General features: G+C 37.5%; 1 protein-coding gene across 1 annotated transcript in view; it reads right to left on the bottom strand.

Annotated features, from left to right (window-relative positions):
* SUSD5 (sushi domain containing 5) overlaps positions 1 to 10,959 on the bottom strand; it is a 32,929-nt gene extending 21,970 nt beyond the window's left edge. Inside the window, exon 1 of the mRNA XM_056482829.1 lies at positions 10,751 to 10,959. Coding sequence (XP_056338804.1) covers positions 10,751 to 10,959 — 209 coding nt within the window. The remainder of the gene's footprint in view (positions 1 to 10,750) is intronic.
* Positions 10,960 to 13,340: the final 2,381 nt, after the last annotated feature.

The following is a 13,340-nucleotide window of genomic DNA, read 5'->3' on the forward strand; positions in this document are numbered from 1 at the left end:
TTCAAGTAGTTAAATGGGCAACTTTAACATCCTTTTAATATAAACAAACAAAAGCAATATGAAACGAGCCGTATGGTGGTGGTCACGCACATGCACCAGAATGGCTCCTGCCACACTTCTCCTCTGGAAAACAACATGATGTCATTCCCTGCTGAACGTTCCTGTACGATTTCAAACCAAATATGCTTCCTTGTAAAGAAAACTCCACTTGATTTTTTGAGGGAAAAAATAAATCCCTTCGAAAAGTCCCTATTTAAGGACAATACTGTCCTCACATGTTTTAAATCCAGCTTTCTCAGAACGGAGATTTAAATGGATTTAAAGTCTAAGACCTCTAAGTTCAGTAATTAAACACCTAAACAAAAACAACTTGATCTGCTAAAATCAGTTCAGATGACTGAGAGGATCAGAACTTCAATTAGAAATTTTCTGTATGTATATAAAATTGGCATATGGTTCCACTGGGTCTTACAAGGTTTAGGAGAATGACATCTATAACTCCCTTCAAAAAATAACTCATCAACCTTCATCTTTCCAATAATTAATCAGTTGCTCAGATATCTGGATCCTTTATGTCTCGCAACACTGAGTAGACAGATAATAATATGACTGCAAAAAATGTGCTATTCTTCTGTAATTTTGTACTTTAAGCTTCAGGCTCTTTCTCTCTCAAAAAAAAAAAAAAAAAAAAAGAAAAAAAAGACTAAAATTCCTGAGACTTGGAAGCTACTTTTGAAATTCTTATCTTGAATTTTCCGATTTCTAATTCCAATTTCTGTATTTATGTATTTTGCTTCTGCCCAAAACACTGTAATTTCTTTATCAGCTCTTCATCAGGCTACACAGTTATCTGTGGGTGACTGAAGATGCAATGAGGTCATCACCAAAACATTGCCTGAGTAATATCACTCATGAGTAATATTGCATATTTGAAGTGCTAGGTTTTTTTCACTTTTTTTTACAAATATTGTACAAAAAATTACACGTTTGTAATTGATATATTTCACCAATTAGCTAATTAATTTTAAGAAATTTTCTCAGCTGTTATCCAGTGTGACCAAACTCACAAAGGTGTACCTTGCATATAGCTTCAACATTATACATAAAGAAAGACTTTAAATAAGATCTGTTATGTGTAGTTACCTGTATCTGCTACCTAGGACTTTAATTTTGATTTTTGGCATATTAAAATTTATCTGATTAAAACTGCAAGCATCCTAATGCAATCCCTCTGAAATGAAAGAAATCTTGCCCTGTACACAAGACACAGTGCTGGGTCAATGACTGGACTTGATTATCTCAGATGTCTTTTCATACCTTAAAGATTCTATTATTCTAAAAAACTGAAGGAAGAAAAAATCAATTTAATCTCTTTCATTCCTTCTTCTCTGACACTGGTTTCCTGCCTCAAGCTCAGTACTGCAAGCTTTAAACACCTTCAGTAATTTGTTAAGTACCTTCTGTAAGGTACTTTTATTGCTTCTGATGACTAGAGCTTCAAGAGTTCTCATCATTTCTCAGCAGCAGGTGGATCAGACCTGCAATGCCCATGACATAGAAATAGTCTCTTTTCAGTCAGTAGGATTTCAGGTACAACTAGAAATACACAATAATAGTCTAGTTTCTGAGTTCTTGAGGGTTCCCCTAAATCCTAAAATGCTAGCTTTTAATCTATAATTAGAACTTAAATACACAGGTACGCTTTTGTCACAGTTCTAAAAGGTAGAATGTGATGCTTTTAAATTTGTTACAATTTCATGGCGGAAAAATAGCTACCAATTCAGAATCCATTGTATCTTGAAATTTCTTCAACAGCAGCACAGCCATGCTGAAATACAAGACAAAAAATTTGTACAGTGATTCTACTCTTTTCAGCACCCTTCTGAGAGGTGTTGCTGCCTGGTTTGTTTCTTGACTGCTTTGAATTATTGCCCTGGGGCATGCATCATGGCTGAGAGAATGTCACAAACTTTTTAAGGCATACATCCACCTACACAGCCATCAGAATAATGTGGTCATGTATGCTTAATTCTATTTATGGATACTTTCATGCATTAATTGAACTTAAGCTCATTACTCAGCATATTATGTCATCTGATGCTCAGAGCAGTCTAATGCTTGATTTTGTGCCTTTTAATGAAGAAGCAGATTTGACTTAATTTTCCTTCTGTGGAGATTTCTGATGAAGGCGGATGTGCTCAGAAGAAACATACTGAGTTCGAGAAGCATATCACCCATAACAAATGTCTGTGATCCACATCTGTCTGAAACATCCGTGCATCCCTGAAAATTACTCTTACATGGCCATGAACTCACAATCTCAGCATAAAAAATCAATCAGAAACACTATAGCCATAGACCATGAAAGTACCTCATATTATCCAGTAACATAAAAATGTGGTTGGTGGTATTGACAACAGCCTCTGCTCTCTGTTGAAAAATTGGAAGGTGCCTAAAGGTGTCTCCTTTGTTTCCTTGACAAACTACTGAGAATCTTCTCAGTCTACTGCTACTTAGCTTGGAAGGACAAACTGCTTTGTGATGCCTCTTCTCCTCCCAAGAGAGATAACAAGAGACCAGAGATTCTGCACTGTGTTGAACCTCAGCTTAACTCCTGCTATATAATTCATCCAACTAAGAACAATTAACAGTCATTCCTCTGTACCCAGCTTGGAAAAAAAGATCAGAGCTTGGCCAATCTGATCATTGTGTTCCTGTGCCATAACCCAGATATTGCAGATATGATGTGTACACACAAGAAAAAAAACTAATATGTAGTACAATAAGGTATGGACAGACTTCCCAAGAGCCTTCTGCTTACTCTTGTGCTACTTTAATTTTTTTCTAATGTATTATGTAACAAATAAGTAATTGGTATAATTTGCTCTTCTTTTAATTCCTCTGTTCAAATATGGCAACAGCAGAAAAGCAGGTGTGAATAGTATTTATTTTACAATAAGCATAATATAATATGTATTAATAAATATATGATAATTATATGCTTGAACTGTTGTAATTATAGTTAATGTCATAAATTGTATGTATGTATGTATGTATAAGAAAGGTATTTTTAATAAAGACATAGTATTTTTATATAAATTATAACTTTTGTTTAAAATAGTACCCACTGATAATTTTGCTTTTCTTTCTTTAAAGAAAATTACTAGGCAATTTTGTAATATTCGCAAAATTTTCAGTAAGCCCAAGTTAAAACATATGGGTTTGACAGCTGAGTTGATATGATAAAGCATAATCCATCAGCACAGAAAACAGTAAGTGGGACATTTCTTGTAGTTGCTACTTTATCTGCCAGTTGATTTTAGGTTTTGTAGTCTTAGTCAATAAATTCACTGAACTGAGTCAGAATGGTCTTATGACATTGATTCATAGAAGTATTAGCTTGCAGTATATTAGGCTCAGAAGAACATCAGGAGCTATGTATTTGTTGAGGCACTGTGAAAGTCTGGTTCAGAGCATACCCTAAGAAACCTTCCCTTAATTATAAAGTTAAACACTGCATCGCTTTTCTTAGTCAAGATAAATCTTTAACATGTTGCGCTATTTTTTTTTCTCATGGGTCAGCATTACTGTTTGTGTTTCAGTAACTAGGTAAGAGAAAAAAACCAACAGTAGTCTGGGAGCCAAACTAAGGGATTTTTATTCTTAGCCTTTCCCCTCTGTATTTTGGGAAACTGCAAATTACAAAGCTGGCTCTGATGAGGAATAAAATATAAATGACAAGTTCATGATTACCAAAGGGAAGAAAATTTCCCTCGAAGTCATGAAGGGGAGTGCAGGTGGGCTTTGGAAAGTCCATTGACTAGGAACTATAGAGGCTAATTTTGGCTGGATGTGACCCAAAGAAAGCAGCTGCTAGGTGTGACATGAAGAGATTCTAACAGCAATACTGCCACTGGAAATGTCAAAAGGAGGTCTTACCAAGGCAGAACCAATATCCTTTAGATTCTTAAAAATATACACCAAAATGCAGTCTTTTGTGCTTAAAATTGTACATGCGACTACTGAAATAGTAAGGCCTCTGTTCATTAAATAAATATAGCCCATTCATGCAGGCTTTCATACTGTAGCCTAGTATGAAAGATTTTATATAGCCATTTTACTGTAATATCATTAGGTATAATATATAATTTGAGCATTCTTAGTGCATGTAAAGGAGAATCGTGCTGCTTCTGGGCCTGGACTAGTTGGATGCTCAATGACATGTCAAGCATCAATATAAAGGTGGTTTTACCCAATTTCTCTTTACTGGCTCCAGTTTAATCCATGGCTTTTGTAACAGAGGTTAGTGGTTAGTTACCAAAGGGTTTATAAAAACACAAAAATATTTTCTGAATGCTATGATTTACAAATCATCCTCACTCTCAGAGGAAAGGCTTTCAGATGCAAAAAAGCATTAGAGTGATTCTAAAAAAAAGGCAAAATCTGTAAATTTCTTTTGAAAAGTAGAAAATCAACCTCATTAGAACTATCTGGCAAGTTAAAATCCTGGTATTAGCCACTCTCATGCATTTGCAAAGAGTAAGTATATCACATTTCTGTCTTCATTTGTTCAGATAAACAAATTATCACCTTAAATCACCTTTTGATGAGAGAGGATCTTTTTTTAGACCAACCCTACTCTGAGCCCAGACATTCTGAGCTTGGATGTGAAGAATTACATTACACTACTGCAGGTGGTGTCTCACTGGTGCCTCATTCAAGCCCTTCAGTACTGCCCTCTCTCCTCGGGAATTGCTGCTGGATGTCTTTTAGGATGATAGTGTTTATTTTTCTCACAAATTTTATGTGAGTTATTTCACTTTACAATGGGACCACTGCCATCCTGTGTTCTGTGACTACACCCAGCTCTTTCTCCTGCTCTGCCTTTCTTGCTGGTTTTAGGCAGAAATTCCCATTAGTCTTCATAAAATACTGTTACATTGCACCTTGATTCTGTTACTCCATCTCTAATGTCAGGCTTGCCTTCCTGTTAAATATTGTGATTTTTTGGTCTTAGGAATGATTTCTAACCTTCTGGCATTAATTAATTTCACTAACAAACCCATGCCTTTTGTGCCATAGCTTGCTAAAGTTTTGCTAAATCCCTCAGAGTTCATTAAAACAACCTTTCAGCAAAAATACAATATAGAAGTGAGAGTCAAATCACATAGTAAGTGGCAACTCTGAGGACTGTGGTGCTACAGATCAGCAGATGATGGTTTAGGCACTTGTCCTAGAAAATACATTAAAAATATGTATTTTCTTTTGTGCAGTGCTTTTCCTCAAAAAGTAAATTTTCTAAAACATTATTCAATTATTGGACTGTCTCTTTTACAGGAAACACAGCAGTCAGACTTTGTCCATGCTGTTGTCCCAAGTTATGGTAAGAAAAGATTTGCTTCTCTCTTCCCAATTCTGATGCAAAGTGGCTCATGTCTACATTACTCATCCCTTGGAGTAAACTGGCCATGTCCTTTTCCTAAATTCAAGTTTCTTGACTGAACTTTATGTAGAAATCCCTATTCCTGAAACACAAATACTTTGTTCTTACCTAGCATGAGACTTTCTGAGATGATTGACAAGAAGCAGCAAAAAGACAAAGTCATCTTCTAGGAAAGCATGACACAAGGTATGAGCTGTGGGACTAGAATTTGTGACATGAAGGCATTTTGTAGTCCAAGACCTCCTCAGACAATTTCATAAGCAACTTCAACAATTTGAATTGGACCATGTCCTGTCAGTTATGTCTGGATTTTTCTCTTGAAGGGAATTTCTTGACCTGCCTCAAATACATGTCTGGGAGCAAATTCATGTGCATTATCACTGGTCAGCAGAGCACAGCCTAGAAATAAAACTGAGAGATCTCCAAAGTCATATGACATGTCATCAGGACTGCTTCTCTGGAAAGAGCAAGTGGGCCTGTTTTAGCATGCACACCTGGATGAATTTGAAGGGACCCCAAGATTTTACAAATACAGATGAGAGGACTGGCAAGGGTTAGCAACTGACCCTTTATTTAATTCCTTGGATATTGCTTTTTTCTTTCCCAGGAATCGTGCATTTATTACCATACTGTCAGGTACTGGGCAAGTCCCACACAGTGGGCAGAAAAGGAAATAGGTAGTCTTGTGAAATGCCATATTTGAGCCTTATTATTAAATTTCCCACTGGTGTCATCTGCAGTGAGGGCCCTGTTGTGTTTGACACTGTAGAAGCATTCAAAAGCAGTCAGTGTAAAACCCAAAGAGCTAACAAAAGCAAGGAAAAAGAGAGACAAAGTAATTTTCCTAGTAGCAAACATCTGGTCTGTGGTCAGCCAAGAAAAGAAACCCTGTCTTCTGACTCTCACAGCAGAGCTTATTCTAGCTGACTCTGCTTGCTCACTCCAGACTTATCCTCTCTGGAATAAATCCTCCTGGGACTGGGTACGAACCAGCCATGGGCAATTTCACACAAGGGAGCAGGTTGACAGCCCTGCAGGAGATCTGTCAGAGAGGAAAAATTCCATGTAGAGATTCAAATCTGTTATAGAAGACTATATGGCTCTATTTCTTTGTCAGCAAATAAGGAATGGGATAGGGACTAGGACAGATTCAGCTTTTCCATCCTACATAAGCACTGGAAATGAGTAAATATGCTATGGGGATATTAATACAGGGTGTTGAGGATGTTTAACAATTTCTAAAATAAATAGCTGCTTTCTAATATGTTGTGCACTGGGTTGGTATTAAGACCAATTGCGTCATGTTCACTTCCCAAATTTCAAAAACCTCAGAAAAGAAGTCAAGACCCTACAGGACATGATGCCCAGTGCTGGAAGACTCGACACAAAGTTTTTCAGCTTGAGAGCTGAATTCAAAAGATAGCAGTGAGAGCCTTTCAGAGAACTCTGCCACCTTTTTTTCATTTATATTCTGGCAGATTACTTGATGGTTTTACTGACTCACTTGTCTGACATGCAAGTAAGTCATAAGAGTGTTGTTTTTAGTATAAATAGCTATTAGGGCTCATCTGACAAATGAGACTTGCCTAATGACATTTCATCTCCTGAAATGCAACAATGTGTAATGCTTTATAGGTTACACATGTCAGGACTGACTTGTAAACGGCTTACTTCTTGCTTGCTGGGAGAAGTTATCCCTACATACTTGTCAGTGGCTCTTCTCAAAAAGCTCCCATGCCCCTGGACTGCCAGGACTTGTTTGTGTAAAGAGCCCTGAACCCTGAATTGGGTTGGCCTGAGCAACTGCAAGGTCAAGACAAGAACATCCCCTTATTCCTGTGAAAGAAGTTCTGTCTCAGGCTGCTTAAACCACAAAACCACCCAGTTTATTGTGTCTTTGGATTTGCTGGCAGGGCTCTATTTGTTTAAGCAATTTCCATTCTGCATCAGTTGAAATGAATCATATTTGTCAAGACCTGCTGTTGGGCTAGCCCAGTTTGCAGGGACTGAAGCAGGCATATTTAAATATGGATGATCTGTATTTACATGAGAAGCATCAGAAATTTGACAGTCACCCAAACTGGGCTGGCTCTTCAGTTCAAATGCTCCTCCTTGCCCATAGAAGAGGTCCAGTATAGCCCAGAGAGCAGGCAGTATAAACATGCTCACACTGACTCAGTGATGTGCCCCTGCCATAACAGGAGAAACTCCCACAGGTTTCGATTTGGCTGTAAAAATAATAAGGACAAAATAATCAACAGTGATGGATATATTTACCAGGAGTGGGACTGTAATTACTCATTAAAACCATAAATAGTCATCAGAGGTGAACAAATCACAGACTTGTGTAAAACCTGGAGAATGGATCTAGCAGTGAAAAAGTCCTTACATGTCTGCTAGATTTCCTGTTCCCGTTTAAATCTAAGTGATGAAAGGAGGGCTGAAGCATGTCAGAAAATCTGCAACACTGTAATGACTTCAATCATATAATTTGTTTGTGTTTACTTCTACTGCAAATGTCTAATCCATTTTTCCTCAAGGGGAAGACTGGGATACCTTCCAGGCACCAAATAAATAAACTCAACCTCTTTCCTTCTGAAATTAGGAACTTCTTTTATCATGCTCCCTTCTATTCAGCTCCTTCCTGATATAAACAGTCCAAGAGGATATGGGAGAGTATTTGACTAAAACTCTGTGATTTGCATTGAATGCCAGTCAGTTGCTGGGAGGATTCCAAGGTTTTAGATCCAACTTATAAAGTCCTGAACATTTCTGGACCTGGCAGATGTGGGGAGGTCACCAATCATTCAAAGATGATCTTTATCATCAAGATAAATACACAAGGTGTGCCCTGCAAAGAGTCCTTTATTTTGGAAATGATTTTCCATACTTCTCTAACTTGTGGGCACAAGTTAAGTGAAGCTTAATTTCACTTCTCTGGATTATATTGGCTGATGTGGAGAGGTTTTTCGTATACTAGCTTTCCTTTATCCCCACTGTCATGTTTTCTTGTTATCAAGTAAATGCCCAAAGTATTGAACCAGTAAATTTTTTAAAATAAATAACTAATTTAGTAAAATCATTTGCGTCCCCTGTTAATAGATTTTCCATTACTTCAGTAATTCTTGAGCCCTTTTTTGGGTCATGTATAGTACCTTTCCCAAGACATAGCAACAACACATACAGTATTCCAAAGGAGGCTATTACACATATATTTTTTTCATATGCTTCATCCCCTTCCATAAACACTCTACAATTTCTTTGTTTGCTTGAATGTTTGTTTGTCTGTTTTTACTACAGCTGCAGTCTGACAGAGGTTTTCTTTGTGCTGTCGATAGTGATGTCCTCGTATCTTTCCTGGCCTGACAGAGGTAAATCAGAACCCTGTAAAGATATTTTCAAATAGAGTTCATGTCCCTCCTGCATGTATTATCATTGAAATCCTTTAGGCATCATTTTACCCTTTCATCTAAATTTCTCTGTAAGTCTCTATAATGAAGCTGAACTTGTTCAACTTAAACAACTTTGTCCCATTTGCACACTTCGTGCTCAGCTGCTCAGTTCTTTCTCCAGAGCTGCATTAACTTACAGTTAAAACAGATTAGCCTTTCTAGGCAGTATACAACTCCTGTTTTTCCCCAGAATCAAAATTATCCAGTTCAATAAATCAAGTAACATACTTTCTGGTGCTTGCCCAGTCATGGGTAAAATAGCCCCAGAGTATAAAATTCCAGCTCTGAAGAACACTTCTCTCTGGTGAAGCTCTCCATTGAAGGTCAGATCTGGTGACTGACTGCACAACAATGGTGTCTGATGTGCCCCCACAAAGTTCTTTCTGATAAATAGCTTAGAGACTTCCATACTAAGGACAGGTTTACTGGAAGAATGGAATACAGCGAGTTGGAAGGGATGAAAAGTCTTCATTTCCTTCCCATCCTTATGATGTGTTTTTACCACTGTACACAGTTTTGATATTGAAGATATTCAGTCCACAGCTGATCTATTGATGGTCACAGCTCCAGTGCCCACAGCAATTAAATGAGGATCTCACTGGACTAACTAGAGGTATTGCTTAGATTAAAAAAGCAATGATTTCTTCTCCTACCCATTATCATTCCTTACTTCTAGAATACAGAGGTTGTATAAAAGACCCTGTACAACAACTTTGCTATGGACTTCTTACAGTTATATAGTTTTCCTGGTTCATCGGCATGCAAGACATGGCAGCAACTGTCTTGGGAAAATGATTTTTAGGGTTTAGATCACTGTCTTTTATCTTGAGACATTTCTGGATTTTTAATTTTTTTTTTTTTTATTGTTATGACCAAAAGTACATACAAATAAATTTTCAAACCATTTTTTTCACCTGGAAAAAAATATGTTCAGAGAAAATGGTTGCTTTTCCTTTAAATTTTTAAAATATAGTGTTTCATTAATAGTAGTAATTTTCTATCCTTCAGAAATTTTATTACTAAAAATACAGAAACACCAATGTTTACTTAAAAAACTGGTAACTGTCACAAAATCTAGTAATATGCTAAGGATTTGGAAATATTTTTTTCATAAAATAAAACTTTATCACCATCGAACACTGGGAATAGTTTTGATATACTCCTTCTGGGCAATTCCTGTATGGTCCCAGCTTCAGTGATATTCAATGACATTCCCTCAATGTCTCCATTGACATCCTGCTTTATATTAGTCTCTACAGAGGCAACAATGCTTCATGCAAGGAAAACTCAGCCTAGTCCTACATTGAGTCACTTGAGCTACCTTGAACACATTGACAGACAATATCCGTTCCCTGGTGTACTTTCTCAACAAACTCCCACATCATATCTAAGTGGTTATCATATCTTAGTGCATCTGTGCCCTTTTGAACATGCCCTGCCATGCATCAATACCTTAGATAGACACATGGTTCCCTTGAGAAGTTTAGTTTGCTGAGCTTCTGAAAGACTTAACAGAGTCAGTGGGAGCACTGATGCTAACTCCAGCACCTTGCCCTCAGCCTGCAAGGATCTTTAGGGCTTAGCATCCCATTGTATGCCAGGGGAACATGCAATTCAGCAGGAAAGAAGAAGAGGAAATTGCATCAAATCTGTGAAATCGTGAGTCTGATGAATACTTGTGTGCCTGCAATATTAACTGTAAAAAACTAATTCTTGAGGCAGTGGCAAATTTAGCTATATGTCATGATGCTTGAATTGTGGCCAGTGTTTTTCAGCAAATCTTAGTCAAAGTGGAAAAGCTTGCTTGACAGCCATCATTCATACTTCCCAGAAAGTGTTATACCATTGTCCTTACCCAGCAGAGCCACTGGCGAGCCATCCTGTGGTGCAGCCAGCAAAAGAACAGTCCAGAACAGCCGTTTTCAGTTCTTCTGCAGTTGCTAAGCGAGCACTCAGGTCAACACAAGCTTTCTCAGCTTCGGCTAAATACAGACCCTGAGAGTTGTTCTTGGACTCAAGTGCAAACACTTTCCCTGCAACACCAAGAAAGGACATGTCATCCATCATGGAGTTGTACCCAATACATATTCAACAGAAATATTGCAAATTAGCACCAAATAAAGCCTTCATGCTTTTACTAAGTTTATTTTTATGGCCTATCTTTTTTTTTTTTTTTTTTTTTTTTTGGAAAGCTTAATTTAATCAAGACTGTAAGTATCCTTGTGTTAGTTTTTCTTTTAACTTTGTCTGCCATCAGGAAAGCAAGAATGGCTAAGCCACTAGTCATTCCTAACTAAGAGGAGAAACTTGTCTTGCCTTTGTATGTCTGTGCTTAAGATCTGGAGAGAGAAAGCGTGATACTCTCTCATATGCACATATAAAGTCAAAGTCAGAAAGAACACCTCCTGTAGACTACTAACACCAGAATCATATTGCTAAATATCTTACAGTTACTCTACAACAACTACAGCTATAAAGTAAGCACTCTCTAAAATCAAAATTATGTCATTCTATGACATCTTGTGTCTACATGCACATTGCTTCATTATAACGTCTTTTTTGGAAAGACAGAGAATTTCTTAAGACCTCTTTTTTTTTCTTTTTTTTAATGAGTACGAGAACATATTTAGCGTAACTTTTTTTGGCTATTTTTATTTTCAGTTTGGTTTATTTATTTTAATTTATCTAATACCAGAAAAGCTGAAAGAGTGAAAGTTAGAGGTTTTGGCAACTGGGAACAGGTCAGCAGGGGTTTTGGAAATGAAGCTTGAGAAGATACTGGGTTATGGAATAAATATACTAGCTGTGTGCTCCACAAAAAGAAATAAACAATGAGACAGTTTGCAGTTGACATTTAAGTTGCCATAAATACTTTTTTTCTGATTATAACATCCCTCAGAATTCCTTCTAGATTTCAAAGGTACAGACTGAGATTGCTTACAGTTGCATGAAGAAAATTTTTAAGCACTTCTCATACAGCAAATGCCCAAACCCACTTATTTATGTCTTATTTCCAGAGTGGATTAGTGGTAGTGCTTATATGAATGCATAACTTCCAGCACATACCAAGTGTTCATTACATAGCCAGCTTCACACTCATAGGTGATATTGACCAGTATTGGGAATCCTTCAGACTGATTCAGCCTGGTTCTGTACCCAGTGCCACTCTCACCACATACTGCTTCAACAAATTGGTAAATCTGATTCTAATACTAAAAACAGGGAACTTACACAGAGTAGGTCTGCCCCTGACAGCTTTCTGTTCTCACCTGTGCACAGCTAAACCCACGAGAAGAATCACAGTCCTTACATTAGAAAATGTAGTTTCACTCAAGTAAACATGTAATTTGTGTTTACATTAGCTAGCAAAGGCAGATAAGTCCCCATAAAGACTCCTACTTTGGTGGGAGCATGTGCACAGCAAGAAGTCATCTTGACCTGGGAAAATGGCAATTTAAATAAGTGGGACGAGCAGCTATGAGAAGAAACAGAAATTCAGAGTACCCAGAGTGGTTTTCCTAAGGCAATTAACAGCAGCTGACAAAGGAATACAACCACAAACACTGGTCAGTGTGATAGCCACTAGATTGCATAATCCTTGGATTCTCCACTGTAATCAATACCAATAACTGTAACTAGAATGGGGGGTTTCACACAAAGTAGTGACAGCAGCAAGCCTCTACCTCCCTGAGGACACAAACATCAGGATTCTTTACATGTCCGAAATAATGCACATGACGCTAATGTAGCTCCTGTTCCCAAAGCCTCGACAGACACAGTGAAGTGTGCATGGCCTAGGGAAAGAGACAGTATGAACAGAGAGATGGTGGTTTTGAACAGCCTCTCTGAAGTTGCAAAACAATTTTCTCTCCTAAAGGAAAACAGGGATTAAGTGTAATGCTTTACAAGGCTTTGTCCCAGCTAAAAGCCTGTCCACGTTCTGCGTTTCACCATTTGACGTCAGGATTGAGGTGCATCATCAAGGACACTTGGGGCAAGTTTGCATAACATCTGACTTAAATCATGAATGTTATTTTGACATGGCACAACCCTTATTTACTAGCCATTAGTATTTCAGTCAGACGCCTTAAAGAAAGAAAAATCATCAAGCTTTGAGTTCCACCTAGATACAATTATTTAATCATTTAGTGGTTTTACCAGTCTGAATGAGCTACATTTTTAAAGGAGTTTAGCCTATCCAAGGCTGAGGCTGAGACAGCTTCAGCTTGACTACAGTTATGTTGTTTGCTAGCACTTAAGATACTAACTTTCTACTAGAGCCTATGAAGATGCTGTCAAAACAGAGTCTCGTCCTTTGAAAAGGTATCTGGGATGATCAAATAATATAAACAAGTGAATTATAAGGTAATCTAGGAAAGAGAGGTTGGGCAGATACAGTGAACTGCTTTATAGGAAATTCTGGTTAGCCAGAATTTGAGTAAAGA

The sequence above is a fragment of the Oenanthe melanoleuca genome, chromosome 2, assembly GCF_029582105.1.
Source record: "Oenanthe melanoleuca isolate GR-GAL-2019-014 chromosome 2, OMel1.0, whole genome shotgun sequence".
Classification (NCBI taxonomy): domain Eukaryota; kingdom Metazoa; phylum Chordata; class Aves; order Passeriformes; family Muscicapidae; genus Oenanthe; species Oenanthe melanoleuca.